The sequence below is a fragment of the Petaurus breviceps genome, unplaced genomic scaffold, assembly GCF_028583685.1.
Source record: "Petaurus breviceps papuanus isolate PSGF00001 unplaced genomic scaffold, PetGlider_PUasm1.0 90847, whole genome shotgun sequence".
In the NCBI taxonomy this organism is placed as follows: domain Eukaryota; kingdom Metazoa; phylum Chordata; class Mammalia; order Diprotodontia; family Petauridae; genus Petaurus; species Petaurus breviceps.
The window spans coordinates 6,085,803-6,104,431 of NW_027187360.1; the positions used below are offsets into that span (position 1 = coordinate 6,085,803).

The following is an 18,629-nucleotide window of genomic DNA, read 5'->3' on the forward strand; positions in this document are numbered from 1 at the left end:
AACAATATTCCAGGGTGGGGAAGAGGTAAAAACACCCCCCCCCGGAGGAGGGGGGTTGGTGTCAAATCAACCCCCGAAAATTAACACAAAAAAAAAAAGCCTGGAAAACTTGGGAAAATACTTTTTCCCCATATTCCCCCCAAAAAAAAAAAAAAAAAAAAAAAAAAAAAAAAATTGTATTACTTGCTCTTCCTGTTCACAGTGTGGTTATAAAATTCAAATTGAGATAATGTAATAGTACCTCAGTAACCATAAAGCCCTGCATAAACATAAGCTACTATTATGGCTATAAGATCGATCTCATGCTGGAAGTTTAATTATCACACAGTTAGTTTCCATAACAAATGCCACACACTCATTACCTGTAGTCAGTTATATAAGTACGGAATTAAAGTTTTCAAATGAGATGTAAAACCCAACACAGTGGGAGGCTGTTGAAGAGAAGATGATTTAGTCTTCATGAAAGGAAAAAACTTCCTAACCATCAAAACTATCCAAAAGTGGCACTGGCTGCCCACAGAGGAAGTGGACTAACCTTCACAGAAGACCTTCAAGCAAAGGCTTGACCCATAGTAGATGCTTAATTAATGCTTAGTGAGTTGAACTGAACACCTGGATGAACATGCGTAGACTATAATGCACAGGGTGAATAAGATGGCCAAAGTCCCTCAGAACTCAAATTCCATAACTTGAAAGGGCTTATAAAAAATGATATGTCAACATAACCATTTCTGCTTCAAGTCATAATCCAATTCAACTCAACATTGATTGAGTACCTACTGTACGTAAGAAACTCATTACACTATGAATCAGTTCACTTATTAACTTAAAATTCTCTGCAGTATTTCTAGGATAACAAAAAAACAGTACCGTATTCAATAAATTACAAATTAGAAATAAGTTTAACTAAGTACAAGAAAGTAGAAGCAGCTAGGTGGTGCAGTGAATAGAGCACCGGTCCTGAAGTCAGGAGGACCTGAGTTCAAATCCAACCTCAGACACTTGACACACTAGCTGTGAGACCTTGGGCAAGTCACTTAACCCCAATTGCCTTGCCTTTCCCCCTCCAAAAAAAAAAAAATGACAAGCAGTCATTAAATGATATGAAATGTTTATTTATATAAAGAAAGTTCCTTGGATGGAAGGATAGAACTTTAGCAATTGGAAGGGACCTCAAAATCATCTATTTTAACTTTCTACCCTGAGAGGTCAGTTGAATAGAAAGAACACTCTTACATAGAGTAAAAAAGTGTGGGTTTGAATTCCACCTTTGCCATTTAATATGTGGGTGACCATGGGCACTCCCTTAACCTCCCAGTTGCAATTTCCTGGTCTAAAAACTGAGAGGATTATATTAGATTACTTATAACATGCCTTTCAGTTCTATTACTATTATCTATCTGTGTTACAATACAAAAATCTCCTCTTCAGCGTTACTACTAAGAGGTGGTCATGCACCTCTACTTAATTACTTTTTACTGATGGGGAACTCATAAAACATCCTAGTACATGTTTAAATAGCTCTAACTGTAATCTAAGGAGAAAAAAAGCTTTTCCTTATATTGAGCCAAAATGTGTATACCTGTTATCACTTACTCACGGGTCTTGGTTCTGCCTTCTATAGCTACAAAGAATAAAGTGAATCCGCACTGCACATTAGAGTCTTTAAAATATAAGAGTAATCATGTACGCTCCCTTCACACACACACACACACACACACACACACATACGCGCGCGTGCACACATACAAACACACACATACGCGCGCGTGCACACATACAAACACACACACACTTTTCACTGACAAGCTAAAATCCCTAGTTCTTTCATATCATATAATTTTAAGTCTACACACCATCCTGACCTAACTCTACAGCTTGTCAGTGTCTTTAAAGCATAGTCCTGGAGCAGCTAGGTGGTGAAGTTGACAGAGTAGCAGCCCTGAAGTCAGGCCTCAGACATTTACTTCTTGTGTGATCCAGGGCAAGTCATTGTTACACTTGTAACAGTAATAGTAGTAATAACTAGCAATTATATAATAATTTGAGGTTGGCAAAACACTTTCCAAATATTATCTCATTTGATCCTCACAACAACAACCCTAGAAGTTAAATGTTATTATTGTTCCCATTTTACAATTGAGGAAACTGAGGCAAAGGTTTTTAAGTGACTTGCCCAAGTTCACCCAGCTAAGATGTATCTGAAATGGGATTAGAACTCAGGTGCTCCTGACTCCAAGTCCAGCATTCTATCCACAGCACCGATTAGCTGCAGAGGCCATCCAACCTCCTTTTACAAATAAGGAAATGATGTCCAAAGTCACACAGGTAGCAACCATCAGGTAGGATTTGAATTCAGGTTCTCATACTCTCTAACCAGCACTCTTTCTATTACATCATACTGCCTGTTCCCAAATCTGTCCCTCCAGGATCTTCCCTTTCTGAATTCTGGAATACTTGGTAAGCATACCCTCTTATATCTCTTCCTGCTGGTATCTTTTTAAGGTCCTTCTGAAAATACCACCTCTTCCTTGATCTCCTCTAGCTAAAAATGAAACAAAGTTTTGTGGTACATATCCAGTCCCAGAGTTTAGGCTTGGTTTTCTTCATGCCTATACTTACCTGTCTACTTCTATTCTATTTATAATGTTGTTCAACTAGTACCAGTTATAAAGTGTAGGGAAATAACCAGAAAGAACAGAAACTATGCTTGGTCTCTTCTAATTACCCTGAAGGAATCAATGAGCTATGCTTCTGTGTCTCTCCAAAGCACTGAACTCTCCCTAATCCAGTTATTCAGTCATTTCTCCCCATCTGAAAGCATCTAGTAAAAAAAGAAGCTGGGAAACAATTCAAACTTGATAGAGGATAAATTTGAGCTCCATTATATGACTGAACATACCTCTGCTATGTTGCTACAAATTTAAATGATTTTATTATCTCAAATAAAAATAATTCAGAAATTAAAAACAAACTTAACAACTGACTCAAAATAGCAGGTTTTGGTAGCAATTCATGAATAACTACTGTAAGTCTATTAATAGGAAGGAACACATGGAAATAATTATCCAGTTAAGGCGCATGGAACATATCTGAAACCAAACTTAAGGAAAGTGACTTTCATTTGGCTAAAAGTCTGAATTGTTTTGCTGCCTACCAGGTGATTAAATACAGAATCCCAATTTGCAAACAGTCTAAAGAAAATCCTTTGAGAATTCTCAAACAGCTCTTTAAAAGAAAGGGTTATGGTATTAATACAAAAAAGCTCAGTACTATCAAAATGCTAGTAGAAATTTTCCCTCCTCTCTCCATTCTTTCCCTCCATTATCAATTTTACTGGCATCAGATTCATGGCTTCTACAGATACCCACTAAGTCATCTGAATGATATTTAAGTCTAATAATCCAAACAGGAATTTCTGGTCCAACTGGTTTATGAAAGGGGACAAGGTATGTGAAAAGGACAAGTGACGACACTGTTCTAAGTGCACCTTTGCGGCAGTGTAATGATTTAACTAAATAAAACTTCATCTTTTGTTATAACAGATCTATCCCAGGTTTACTAAAAGTATGATGTCAAAAGATAGTATCTGGGACCTTTTTATAAAGAGGGCAGTGTTTATACAGCAACTTCCTTTCCTGTTAGATTCTATTCCTTTCTAGGATTTCATGACCTGATTCTTGAAAAGCAGACTGGCTTTCAATAAAGAATACCACACAATTACACAGCAAAGTTATTTAAACTCTGGTAAAGGAAATAGAATATTTAGGCTTCCTTCCATCCTTGCTCAAATTTGACAGCTTCTTTTCTTCCACCATAGACAAGAGATTCTGGAATTAAATAAACTTTTGAGACATCACCAGGGCAGCTAGGTGGCGCAGTCAATAGAGCACTGGCCTTGGAGTCAGGAAGACCTGAGTTAAAATTCGGTCTCAGACACTTAACACAAAAAACTAGCTGTGTGACCTTGGGTAAGTCACTTAACCCCAACTGCCCTACCTTCCCCCTCCAAAAAAAAAATACATCACCCAGTTAAGTCTCCTCATTTTACAAGTGGGCAAACTGAAGTCACTAACCCACCAAGTATATAACACCAGGCATTTATATGGGCCCTCAGAAATGCAATTTAGGTGACATTACTTCTTTTTTAGTTTAAAAGATCAAAAATTGATAGATTACGTTTCTATATCTGCTTACAGCCTACAAAGTACTTACCACATGACTCTGAGACAATTAGGAAAATTATAACTAATTAGTGTCATTTTCTCATTTTACTAATCAGGAAACTAAGGCCCAGAGAGGTGATACAATCTGACCCAGAACTTAGGAAGTGTCTGTCTGAGCCAAAACTTTAGGTCTTCTGCCAGAGATTAGTGCTAATTTATTACAGCATGCAAAATGCTATGGTTTTAGGACCTCATCCAATTTGATAAATGAAACGAATTAAAAATCATATTTTCAAAGAATCTGTAAAATAGAATACAATTGCGGATCATTAAAGCACTGGCAGATTATCTTATTTATTTTTCTTCATCAACAGCTTAATATTTTTAGACCAACAATCAGTATTTTAATATGTAGGACAATACATATCATCTAATGCCCAAACCTATGAAATACTATATTAACAAAAAGTAGACAAAATGATTAAATGAATGTATACAAGAACAACACTGAAAAGGTAGCTGAATGGAGATTCATTGTGATTACAAATCTTGGTCTCAGAGAACAATAAAAACTCACTTTCCTCCTTTGGGTAAAGAGTGGGAACTGGGGGTACTGAATATTGTATATGATGTCAAATGAAGTTATTCTGTAAGTCAATTGTATTTAACTATTTTTATTTGTTAAAAGATAATTCTCCCTAGAAATAATCTGTAATATAATATCAAAACAAAATACATTAATAAAACTGAAAGTGACAAAAAGATAAGAATAAAACTTTTAAAAAGTAAATATTGTTAAAATCAATAATTTTAAAAGCCTACAGCTTTTATATATTATAGTGGGTATTTTAATGTACTAATTACAAAGAGTAGAAGCAGTTTTTCCTTCTTTAAAGCAAACATTATATGACAATCAGTCAATAAATATTTATTAAGCAAAAACTATATGCCAGGCACTGTGCTAAGTGCCAAGGGTACAAAAAGAGGCAAAAGACAGTCCCTACCCTCAGGAGTTTACAATCTAAAGGGAGAGACAACAAGCTGACAAGAACATACAAACAAGCCATATGCAGGATAAATAGGAAATCATTTAAAATGGAAAAGACTAGAATTAAGAGAGGTTGTAAAAGACTTCCTATGGCAGATGATATTTTAATTGGGATTTAAAGGAAGCAAGAACAGCCAGCTCATGTATCAGAGCCTGAAGGTCTGAGAGCAGAGTACAAGGTACCAGAGCTTGGAGATGCAAGATGTTAAGGGCTGTTAAGGGGTCCCCTACAGTTGTTTTTGAGTTGCCATATTTTCCAGAAGCACTGGACTCAGAGCACTCAGGAGACCCTGAATGTGTGGAGAACAACACCTCCCCCTCCCCCACAAGTGACATAATTTGCTCTTTGCACCCCAAGCTGGATTCCCTCTGTGTCCTAGGGAGGCAACATAGGTGCCAGCCAGTCTGTGCCAGAATGGGAAAAATACTTGTGCAGCTGGGGTCCTTTGCAGATAAGAAGAGCCTCCTATCTTCATAGTCTAGCAGTTCCCAAGGGAAAAGAATGCAGCTTTTGCCATGGCCTTGCTCGTCCCCTTTGGGAGGGGTTACTGCATCTGTCCTCTCCCATGCCGTGCCCCTTCCTGTTTTGTTTTCCTCCTCCTCCTCTTTTTGTTGTTCTTTCACCAATAGCAGACTTCTATAAAGACTGTGAACTCCTTGGACTCTACGCGCATGCTCATTTCTCTCCTAATAAACCTTATTTTCACATAAATCTTGTGATGCTACAAGGTACCAGTGGGAACAAGATGAGGATGAGGATGGTAGCTGGATAGCCAACAGCATGCTAAGGAGACGGCTGGAAAATGTAATTTAATAGTCAACAAAAGCCAATAGATAAGTGGCCAAGGCCATATACACACAGTAACTATGTAAAGAATGTTCCATATCATTAATAGAAGAGAGCACTACAGCTCAATTCAACTGAATAGTTTCTTGGGGTTATTAATTTTTTTTTATTATTAAGTATAGTAATAGTTCATATTTCTATTTTAACTAAAAGTTTGGAAAGTTCTTTACATATGTTATCTCATTCGATCCTCCAGCAATCATAGCAAGTATTATTATTATCCCCATTTTACTTAAGGAACCCCATGGGACTCAGAAAACATTAAGTGGCTTGTCCAGGATCACAACTAGTGTGTCATATGGGATTGAAGCCCAGTCTTTCTGACTCCAATTTCAAGGCTCTATCTACTAAGCAATACCACCTCTTCAGATATCACCTTTGTTTGGAAGGCAATAATAGTTTGTGACTATTTCCCAAGTGTGTAATTAGAGTAGGAGGACATGGAAACAAGGTTAAAAACTGAGTTGGAAGCACAGAATTAGACATTTGTTGTTGCTGGGTTTCAAACAGCTCCTCTGAAGAATAAGGGGGTGTTCTCCTAGGTCCCTACCAGGTCTTAAGTTTCTAAGGGTTTTCAGCTAAAAGGTCATTTAAAATTAATCTATATCAAATGCTTTTTCCAATGCATTGTGCTCAGATTTCTAGAAGGAAAAATAGCAAATCCTTGCCTTCAAGAAACTTACAATCCAAGAGGTCAAGTAAAATATGTACCTATACAACGAGAATATGCTTTGCATGGGAAAAGTCAAAGTAATCTAAGAATTTCAGGAAGCAAGAGGTTACTTCTAGCTAGAGGAAAAGAATCAAGGACTACTTTCAGGGATAAAGCATCTTGGATGGGCCTTGAGGCTCCAAAGAGTGAAGACATTTTGCTTGATCCATCCTTAGAACGTATACACTATGCATCATTTTGGTAAAGCATAGGCCCCATAAACACCCCAGAATAGATATCCACTGACCATTTGTGCCATCTTTCATCTCCCTTTCAGCCTGAACTCAAAGAAACATGATAAGAACTACACTACAATTCAATAACCTAATAAAAAGGCAGTCAAAAGATAGCAGAAAGATTGTTTTTTTCAGTCACCGGGGTCTAATGCTTAAAAGTTGTGCCCTCCTAGACAAGCTCCTGTGTCACCATCTGTAAAATAGAAATGTTTTTATTTACTATGTTCTAGGATTGTGAGGAAAGCACTTTACAACAGTAAAGTATCACGTGAACATGAGCTATAATTATAATTAGTGAGATAATCTGCCTTAAGTTCTACTGTCAATCTCAGCCACTGTTACCCAGAATTCCATCCTTATTTCATATTTCCATGTTTATTCTTTTCTTTTGCTGAAAAAAGAGAAATTCAGCAATTCCAAATTCTGATATACTGTACTGGTAAGCTACCACCTTCATAATTATGTTTGTAAGAGGTGAGTATTTTCCCCCCTCCACTCAATTCTCAGCAAAGAAAGAAATATGGATTTGCTTTGGAGGTAACACCAAAGGAATTGGAGTACCCTGGTTCTCAGCTAACCAGGGAAAAAAATTACAGTGACTGGGATGTTTGATAAAACTTTGTTTGGAAGAACTGTAGCTACTAATTCAGGAAAACATCTTACAGAGGAATCCAGGCCACACAGCAAATAACAATAGGGTAAATATAATTCTGGAATTGTGTGAACTGATACAAGGTGAGACAACAGAAGAACAAGGAGAACAATTTATACAATAACAATATAAAAATAAACAACCCTGAAAGACTTAAGAACTCTGATCAACACAATTCCAAAGGACTCATGATGAAGCACTCACCTACTAAAAGATGATACTCAGGGTTCAGATTGCAGCATATTTTTTTTGCACAAATTTGTTTCATTTGATTATGCATATTTATTATAAGGATTTTATATTTCTCTCTCTTTTAAAGGATTGAGGAGATAGGAGGGAGAGACGATAGGTTGGATGTATTTATCTGGGAGTCATCCGCATAGAGATAACCAGAGATGATAAAGATCACCATTAGTAAGATTTAGAAGGAGAAATGGAGCCTTGGGAAATACTCTTTGTTAGGGGGTGAAACATCCAGGATGATCTAGTAAAAGAGAGACAGCAAGAACAGTCAGTCAAGAGACCCAAGAGAGAGCAGCCCTTCAACAACAACAATAACAACTCAGGGTCAGTGGGCATGAGTTTTGCTTAGGGACTGGAAACTTATATTAAACATTATTTTCAGTTACTAAAATCTTATCTGTCCTAAGCTCCAGCCCCACATCACTCCCCATTAGACATCTCAATTAATAGGCATCTCAAAATCAACACATCCAAAATGGAACCCAACATCATACCACCCCTTCCACACCATCCCCCAACGACTTAATCTCTCTTCCAAACTTCCCTATGTCCATTAAAAGTACTACCATTCTTTCAGTAACCCAGCTTCTCAACCCTGTGATGTTTTCTTTGACTCTTCCATCTCCCTTATCCTCCATATCCAATTACTAGGTCTAGTCAATTCTACCTCTACTACATCTCTTACATCCATCCTCTTCACTCCACTCACAGAACTACTTCCCTAGTTCAGACCTTTATCACCTCTCACTTGAACTACTTCAAGAGGCTTCTCATAGGTTTCTGTACCCAGTCTCATCCCTCTCCAAATCATCCTTCACATGGATGCCAAAATAATTTTTCCTAAAATACATGTCTGACTCATCAATCTGCAGTTCCAGAAACTTTTGTAGCTCCCTATTGCCTCTAGAGTTTAACATAAACTCCAAAGTTGACTATTAAAGCCCTTCACAATCTGTCTGCTCTAAATTCTTCCCTCTGGGGCCAAAGCAGAGCAAATTTAATCCCTCTTCCATACAACATTCAAAATTATTGAATGTTACTCTCCTAAACATACTGCAACCAAAACTGACCTATTTACAGTTTCTCCTACAACTCAGCATTCTATCCCCTACCTCTGTGTTATTGGTTTTGTTGTTTTTACATATTCCATGCCTTGACTGTTCTTCATTACTTCTAGGCCTCAGAATCCTTAGCTTGCTTCAAAGTGTGATCCATGAGCCATATCCCACAGGAAGCCTTTTCTACATCCTCTCTAAGTTAAGAACTCTCTCCCTACTCCTCTAATTCTCCCTCTCTCTCTCTCTCTCTCTCTGACACACACACACACATACACCCCTGCTTAGATATTGCATTCCCCTCCCCCCTTCCCCATAAGCTATTTCTCCCTGTAATCAGCTCAGCAGTGAAAAGAACATTGGAATTGGAATCAGAGTACCTGGGTTTTAATTTAAACCTGGGTTTAATAACACAGGTTCCTTGAGAGTAAGGACTGTTTCATTTTTTTTAATTTGTATACCCATTGCTCTTATACAACATCCAGCACATAACAGACCCTTAATAATTAATTCCTATCCACCTATGCTTACCACAGAAATGACCTGCCCATCAGTTTCCTTTTATGTAAAATGAGGGGTTGGATTTGATAATCTTTCAGGTCCTTTCTACCTCAGAAACCCTTGCCTGCATAATTTCAGAATTGGAAGGAACCCCAGAAACTATGAATGTCCATAATTGAAAAATAATTTTCCCGCACAACACAGGTAGGCATCTAGCCTTTGCCTCAATGCCAGAAGGAACCCACTGCCTCCCCAAGATATCCTTTCTGAATGACTCTAATTATTAGGAAGTTTTTCTTCCAATGAAGCATAAATCTGCCTTTCAGCACCTTCTACTCTGCTCTAAATTCTGCCCTCTGGGGCCAAAGCAGAGCAAGTTTAATCCCTCTTCCACACAACAACCTTTCAGATACTTGAAGATAACTATCCTGTCTTCTCTAGGGGAAACATCCCCATTTCTGTTAATCTATCCTCAAGGCAGGATAAGCTCAAGGACCAGCACCATCCTGACTACCCTTGTCTGAACACTATCCAGTTTGTCAACATCTTTCCTAAAATTTACCATTCAGAATTTAATACAATCTCCAGATGCAGTCTGACTAGTGCTGAATATCAAAGGTCTACGACTCCCCTTACTATGACACTGTCCCTCTTTTCATGTAGCCTAAAATCACATTAGTTTTTTTTTTATTTAACTTCTGTGTTACCCTGTTGACACTGAACTTTTACACCACTAAAACCCCAAGATCTTTTTTCAGACAAACTCCTGTCTAACCATACCTCCTCTATCCTGTACTTTTTGATTGATTTTAAACCCAAACACAAGACTTTATATTTATTCTTATTTAGATTCCATCTCATTAGTTTTATCCCAATGTTCTAGCCTATTGACATCTTTTGGGATCCTGTGATCATTTTATGGGTTATTCCTTGTAGGCCCCTGACCATTTACAAATTTTCAGAAGCATGTCTTTATCCAAGCTCAGCCCACCTATACTACACACCTATACACTCTATACACTAGAGACAGGAAAAGAGATTAGAGGTATTGTTTTTTAGGTCTAGTGAACTCCCAGGTGAGGAAATTCCTTCTACCAATGAAAGCAAGCACCTTCTCTCCAATTTATAGTCTTAGGGGAGAGGCTGTTAAATGGGGTTCCATGAATAGTAAAGAGATCTATGGATAAATTTGAGGGGAAAGGGTCTGTGAAATTTTTGTGAGAAAAGAATTACATCTTTAATTCAAAATAATTGGTTTCCTTTGTAATCTTATGAATTTTGTTTTATGCATTTTAAAATATTATTCCAAGAAGAGGCCAATAGGCTTCATAAAAGGATGTGTAAGATAAGAAAGGTTAAGAACCCTTATTTTAAGAGAGTTGCCTAGAGCAATAAAAAGTTACATGATTTTCCCAGGGTCCCAAAGCAATTTAGTGTCCAACTCAGCACTTGAACTCAGGTCTTCCTGGCTGTGATGTCAGCTTAAATGTCCTACTCCACATTTCCTCTCTTCAGTAGAGAAGTCCTAAATTTCTTTCTTCCATTTTGTGAAGATGAGGACATTTGTTTTTCTCTCATTGGAAACACCTTTCCCTTTCCCCACAATCCTTCAAAGGGGTGGGGGGAGAGCACAGGAGTCACTCCCACCACTTCTTTCACTACCCAGATATAGTCTGTCTGAATCTGACTGGAATTCATCAAGGACAGTTAAGGATCTATCCCTACCCTTGAGTTCCAACATCCTATGGACCATTTTTGTTTATATCAATTTCTCTGTAGCTAATAACTTTATAAATAAGAGCTACTATTGTCAGTTTAGGATTATTCCTGGGAAAATCACCCAGTTAGTGATTCACCTGGGCTGCAACTTCTTTTATTCTTCTCTTTGTATCTGCCTTCTATATATCAATTTCACTGAAATTGAAGATAATAAATTGAATACAAAAAAGGAGACAATAAGGAGAAATTGAGTAACTTTACCACTCTGGTAGTTGAATTCCCACTCTCTAATTTACTTTTCTAGAGTAAACAAGATAGCTTTAAAGAGAAGCACAGTGGCTCTTTCAAAAGACTCAGGAAGTTAATGCCAAAGTGCAATAAATAAAATAAACCTGAGGCCTGAAAGAGTTAATAAAACTCTAAAAGGTCATGTGGAGTATGTTTTAGGAAGATCTGACTCACCTGAGGTTCTGCATAACTATCAGGTAGGCAGCTACTTAGTGCTGATTGCAGGCATAGCCTTTCATTTTCCAATCTTTGTTTCAAAGTTAACACAAAGTTATTCAAGAGTTATCCCACCTCTTTCCCCTTCATTCTTCCAAATAGAATAATTAATTAAAATTTATGATAATCATTTATTTCTACAAAATGACATGGAAAACTATGTTGCATTTATCTTAAAACACTAATCAAAAAGTATTAAGTGCCCACTCTGTGCCAAGCATTGTGCTAGACACTGGGGATACAAAGCCAAAATGAAACAGTCTCTGCCCTCAAAGAGCTTACATTCCATTGGGGCATGCAACATGTACATATATAAGGATGCACAAAATAAAATTAAATACAAATATAAGGATATACAAAGTAAAACAAAAAGAAATATTTTAAGGGGCTCAAGGCACTAGCAGTTAGGTAGAGATCAGGAAAGGCCCTCAGGAAGGAGATTGTCTTTTAAGCTTAGCTTTGAAGAATGCTAAGAATTCTAAGGGGGACAGCTAGATGGCTCAGTGGCTAAAATGCCAGCCTAGAGTCAGGAACAACAGAATTCAAATGTGGTCTCAGAAGCTTATTAGCTTCGTGACTCTGAGCAAGTCACTTAACCTCTATTTACTGTAATCCACTAGAAAAGGAAAAGGCAAACCACTCCAGTATCTTCACAAACCCCATAGACAGTATGGTCCACAGGATCATGAAGAGTTGGACATGACTGAACAACAACTGAGGATTCTAAGAGGCAGAGAGGAAAAAAACGAGTGCTTAGGGGCTAGCCTATGCCTAGGCACAGAAGGAGAAAATAAAATGGTATGTGTGAGAAATTTCAAGGAAGTTAGTTTTAGCTGGACCATAAAGTGCATGAGTGCCATGCAACTGTCCATTATTTTTCATTTGGAGGAATAGGTTATAGTGGGGAAAAGCATTCTAAAATGAGAATATCACCCTCAGGGTCCTGGTTCCACTAATCACCTGCCAGTGTGACAATGAAGAAATCATAGCACTTCCTGGAACCTTAGTTTCCCTTCTGTAAAAGGAGGATAATAGTATTCATACCTCCTTACAATCCTGTTCTAAGGAGAATATTTTTAATTTCTAATTCAACATGGCCATAAGTGAATTATTTTGGATATTACAAGATCTCTATTATACAACATCCCTTTTTGCAGCCTATAGCTCTTAATCACTTCATTTCATGAAAACTCTCTCAATGTTGCTAAAAAATTTTTCCAGATGCAAGGATGGCCACCATCACAACTCCTAACCAAAAGTGTGTATGCATAGAAAAAAATTTAATTTTGCATGTGCAAAACAGGATTGGGAAGGTAACTCCCCTAGTAAGTATTACAGGGTCAAATACAAATATATATATATATATATATATATATGTATATATATATATAGGTGTATCTGAAGCTTAGTTTACATAGATGAAGGCAAGTGTTTAAATATATAAATTTTAATAATTAAGAGTTATGACTTAAGAGTTTGGGAGCGAAAGGTTTAAAAGTTAATTGTGTCTATTTGTCGCCATGTTCAAGACAAGAATATAAGACTAAGACAGTTCCACCAACACATAGAGAAAACACAGGCTCACAACTGAGTTTTGCTCCATTTTCTTTCCAGCCCAAGCATTCTTCACCATAAGAAATTGCTATATCAGTGGAGTCCTGTGGGACTCTGAAGTACCACACAAGGAAAGAAGGCTACCTGAGAGCCTTAAAGAAGCTGCTGGCAAGGGTTCAAGGCCTATAACAGCAGGCCATAGATAACCAGAAAGAGCTGGGGGCTAGACATCAGAAGACACCTAGATTCCAAGCCCAGCTCTAACTAACCAGATGTGCAGGCTTAGTCCTTAGTTTCCAGATTTAACAAAATGGGGGAGTTGGGCTAAAAAATTTCTAATAATTTCCCGTTCTAACATTTTATGTTCTATATTCTCTTTCAGTCCCGACATTCTATATATCTAACGCTGTCAGTGTTGCAGCCCTGTAAAAACAAAAATCTTCTTTCATCAGATGTCTCCCAATAAGGTCAGTTAGGTGTTGGATTTTAGTGGTCCTGGTTGTCTTTGCTCCTTTAGGGGTTTTTGTGAGGGATGAAGAAGGGGGAGGGGAAAAGGCATTCTTCAAAGTCAGTTTTTAAAAAAGGAGGAAGGAGAGGAGGAGGAGGCTGAAGGAAGAAGGAAAAAGGAGGAAGAAGTGGGAGAAAAAGAAGATGATGGTGATGATGATGATGATCCCTCTTTCAGTCGAATTTTTCTGTCAGCATTAAACTGACAAACGTTTCAAGTGAATCGGAAAACAGTTACTCCAGAGTTGGAGGAGTGCATTAACTTGTGGCCCAGGAACACTTCCTTCCCCTATGGGTCGGTATTTTGTCATAGGTTCACACACAGGAGGCTCCTGTGTGGGTGAAGGGACACCTTTGCAAAGAAAGGAAACCCAGACCCAAGAGCCAGGGTGTGCCTCCAGAAGTCACTTGTTCGGCGAAAAAGAAAGCACCAGCACCGTGGGTGTGGAAACCAGGGCAGGTCCAACAACTCACCTCCGAGCTGGCACGTCCCCTAGCAACACCGCCCTCTAAGTGGGGCGATGGGACAGAGGGCACCGCGGGGAACTGACCTCACCCCGGGATGGGTCCTCATAAAATTACTTCCCTGGTATCATGATAAGAAATGACAAGAAACCTGAGAAATGATAGGAATCCGCAACTCATTCCATCCCCCTCTCCCAGGAGATGAAACGGAGAATCATCTTTTAAACGCAAAAGCGATTGGTTTTTAGAGAGTGGAGCTCAGTAGAGAATGCCTGCGCAGTTGTTAGTAACCGCTATTATTAATTAATAATAATAATTTCTTTTGAATAAATTACACCCTTTCCGTGGGCAGGCCAGGTCTTGACAGCTTTTCTGTCTGCTTAGCTCGGAGCAGGGGGAAGGGAGGTTGCGAATGCCGAGTCAGCCTGGCAGCTTAGGTAGGAGGTAGGCCTGGTGCAGCTCCCCCGCTCAGCGTCCTCCACCCGCTCCCGTTCCTGGGAGCCGAAGACCGCTCCCCTAGCAGGAATCCCGCCCCCATCCCCCCTTGTCCCCGAGGGAATCCCGGAGCTACGGGGCCGGGACAGAGGTCTAGACCCGGCGGTTCGCTGGGTGTGTCGGTGACAATGGCGTCAGGAAGACTCCGGGAGCAACCTGTCAGCTCCCGCCGCCGCCTCCACTTCCCGTGCCCAGCCCGCAGGTCGGGATCCCCAGCAGCCCACAAGCTGCAGGGGTAAGACCCCGCGGCACCCCGCGAGACACCCTCCCCCGGCAGGCTCAGCACACCGCCTCCCCGCAGCAGGACGCGCCCCCTCTCTACAGGGGTCAGGAGAGGAGCGCTCCGAGACCCTGCTCCACGTCCCCACTGCCCAGGTGGAAGAGGAAGCAGGATGGGGCTGCGACAGTCCCGGGAACAAAGGGAAGGCTGTGCCCCTCCCTCTGAGAAGGAAGGGGTGCCCAACTAGCTCCCTCGGGACGAAAAAGAGCCCGCACACCTTGGCCCAGGGGCAGCGCCCTTCTTGCGCCCGTCAGCGTCCCTAGCTAAACGCCCCCCCCCACACCTCTCCCTCATCTCCTATACCCCATTATACATCCCCATATCCCCGAGTCGCGCTCACCCGGCGCGGTGCTTGCTATCCATTCGTTTCTTCTGCCTGACAGGCTGCAGAGGGATGTTATCGGTCATGTCGGCGGCGCCCGCTGCAGCCGCTGGGGAGGAGACAGGGAATTCACTTCCCAGCAGCGCCACGCCTCGGCCCCGCCTGGCCTCGGGCTGACAGCGGCCACGGCTGGGGCTGTGGATGGGGGCGGATGGATGGATGCGTGAGAGCTCCTTCCCCGCCCACGCGCGGAGCCCCGGGCGGACAGCCGGACAGTCAGACTCCCAGCTCCCAGCTCTCCAGACGCCCTACATTGGGCGGCCCCTTCCCCAGCACCTACACAGCTCCGCCCTCTCTTCCTTCCATTCAGTGAGAGCCACAGACGTCCCCTACCCCCGCCCCCAACCACACACACACACACACACACACACACACACACACACACACACAAAACACACCCAAGACAACAAACACAAACGCCCACACGCTCACAAACGCGCGCGTGCACACGCGCACACGAGCACACGCTCACACTGCAGCTGCTCTTCTACCAACACGCCTATTTCTCCACCAGCAAGCTGGCCATTCTTCCTTCCCTTCTACTGCCTCCATTCCAAATAAGCAGGTACCTCCCTCCAGACCTCAGTTCCCTATTTTGGCGGTGACGGGCTGCCACTGCCTTCTTGGCTCAGCTTTCTTGTCCCGGTCCACCCCGTCTCCTATTATTTTTTTCCCAAGAGCAGACATGCTCTTACAACATGGAACAGCTATGTGTGCACTCAGCCTCAGATCCTCTCCACTCTTGTTTCTTTGCTACTCCCCACCCCAACCTGGCCTTGAGGCAACCCTTTCCAAAGTTGGGGACACCAGTTACCCTATTACTGGGGCCGAGTAATCAAGCCTTGCCAAAGGTTTTACCAAGGCCCTTCCAAAAAGAAATTTCAGGTTCATTTTTTCCCTCTCTTTGCTCAGCCTCTGAATAGAGATAATTGATAGTACAAAAAGACAACCCTCCCTTCAGGATCTGTTTTCCGTGTCTAGAATAAATATCTAGCTCACCTCAAACTTTTAGAATCCCTACCTTCCTTCAAAATTCAACAAGTTGTCCACCTTCTACTTAGCCATAGCATGTAAAGGATACTCGATAAATTTAAAGTACTTGGCTCAAGTAAACTCCGGCCCCTCCCCCTAAAAAAAAAAACCACCCTATCTCCATATAGAAACTTGTCAGGTCAGCACAGAAGGTGTGGTTGCTCACTTGACTATGGTATAAGTCTAAAGGGTTAAACGGGCCTCTTTTATGCCATTAGGCAACCAAAAACATTATGAAGATAATAGGTTCCTTAACCCCCTGGGTCAATCAGATCTTTGTCTTTTTGGGAAAAAACTAGCCTAGCTTCAGCACTTCCTGTCCATTGTTCACCCTGGATTTTGCTGTTCTTGGTATGCCCTGAGCCTCTGGGTCCCACAGAGTTGTCACAAGCGCCCATATCAGAGAGGACCCATCCTCCGGGGCAGCCAGGCCGAGTTAATCACTTTTGAGGACATGGCAGTATACTTAGCAGGAGAGGAATGTGGACCACTGGACCCCACCCAGAGAGACTGCTACCAAGATGTCCTGCAGAAGAACTATGGTTTAGGGCTTCAGGAGAGAGACAGCACAGAGAATATCTTGAAGCAAGAAACTCCAGAAATGAAGGAATCTTCCAGTGCCTTGTTGGCAGAATCTGACACTGGCAGGGCCCAGCATCTGTTTCACAACTGGGGTAGAGCTGATGGTGAGATCAAAGAGACCAAATTGGAAGAACAATTGAAGACTCCACCAATGGAAGGAAAAATGGGTAAATCCAACCCAACAAAGGGCCAAGGAAAATTAATTGGCCATGAGAGACCTGACACAGAGGAAAAACTTTAAGTGCCTGGACTGTGGAAAATGCTTTAAGCAAAGCACTCAATCTCAGTCTCCATCGGAGAACCCACACTGGTGAAAAGCCCTACAAGTGTGGGGATTGTGGTCAGTGCTTCAGTGATGGTTCTGCCCTCATCTGTCATCAGCAGATCCACACAGGTGAAAGGCCCTACAAGTGTAAGGAGTGTGGAAAATGCTTTGGCCGAAGCTCCCATTTGGAGTTGCATTAGCGGACCCACCTTGGAGAGAAGCCCTATAAGTGTCCTGAGTGTGGCAAGGGGTTCCGTGACAGCTCAGGTTTGGCCAGACACCAGGGCATTCATATAGGTGCCAGTCCCTACAAGTGTAGTACATATGCAAGAGCTTTAATGGCAGCTCAGCCTTCATCCGTCACCAGTGCATCCACACAGGTGAAAAAACCCATGGGTGTGTGGAGTGTGACAAGAATTTCAGTGACAGTTCCAATTTCCGTACACACCAGAAATCTCATTGGGAGGAAAAGCCCTTCAAGTGCACAGCTTGTACAAAGAGCTATCTATGTTCGTAGGTCAGACCTTGTCATACACCAGAAGACACACACTGGTGAGAAGACTTACCAGTGCAGTGACTGTAGCAAGAGCTTCAACCAGAGGTCTGGCCAGACCACTCACAAGGGCAGAAACCCTTCAGCTGTAGCAAGTGTGGAAAGAGTTTTGGGCACCACTCATATCTCCTGAAGCACCAGAGGACTCATTTTAGAGAGTTTCCAGAGAAACTCCTAGAATAAGGAGACATGTCCTTTATTCTTGCCAAATGACCCTCCTCCAAATCATCAGTAGGAATTAAGGGTAAGAGAAGCCATTTATACACCCAGCCAGGTCAACAGCATTCGTGTAGGAGAGGACTAGATGGGATATGTGTGAACCATGTGAGTGTTGAACTCATGACCTATACCTTACTAGCACCAGTGGGGCCCTTACATTCAGTAGATTATCTTATTTACCCCCACAACTATTAACAAGGTGGGTTTGCTCTTCTTGAGAAACTGATACCCAGAGAAGAGAAGGGACTGGCCCTAAGGGCATGATGACAGTGGAGGAGCCAAGATCAGTTTCCTGTCTGGCTTAGGAGAGTCTTGTTAACATTATCTTTAATTGTACTAGAATCCTAATCCTTTTTCTAAAAGTGCAATTTGAAAAGCATAATACAGGTCAGGATATATGGAGAGTTCTGTTCCACCATGATTTCCAACTTTTTCCCTGCTTGCTAGAAACCCTCTGAAATGTTTTAATAACTTTGGAGAAAAGTCAGAGGGCCATAAAAGCAATTAAGCGTTTTCTAATGCATATAAAGACCCATCTCACAAATATCTATGGTGCCTTTATGCTATATCACTCAGAATTGTTAAAATTGCTCTCTGTTTTCATGCCTTGTA

General features: G+C 41.1%; 1 protein-coding gene and 1 pseudogene across 1 annotated transcript in view; one reads left to right on the forward strand and one right to left on the reverse strand.

Annotated features, from left to right (window-relative positions):
* ATP9A (ATPase phospholipid transporting 9A (putative)) overlaps positions 1–15,755 on the reverse strand; it is a 190,770-nt gene extending 175,015 nt beyond the window's left edge. Inside the window, exon 1 of the mRNA XM_069072428.1 lies at positions 15,325–15,755. Within this exon, the coding sequence (XP_068928529.1) occupies positions 15,325–15,392 (68 nt within the window). The 5' untranslated portion in view covers positions 15,393–15,755. The remainder of the gene's footprint in view (positions 1–15,324) is intronic.
* Positions 15,756–16,852: 1,097 nt separating this feature from the next.
* On the forward strand, positions 16,853–18,208 carry LOC138149593 (zinc finger protein 436 pseudogene; annotated as a pseudogene).
* Positions 18,209–18,629: the final 421 nt, after the last annotated feature.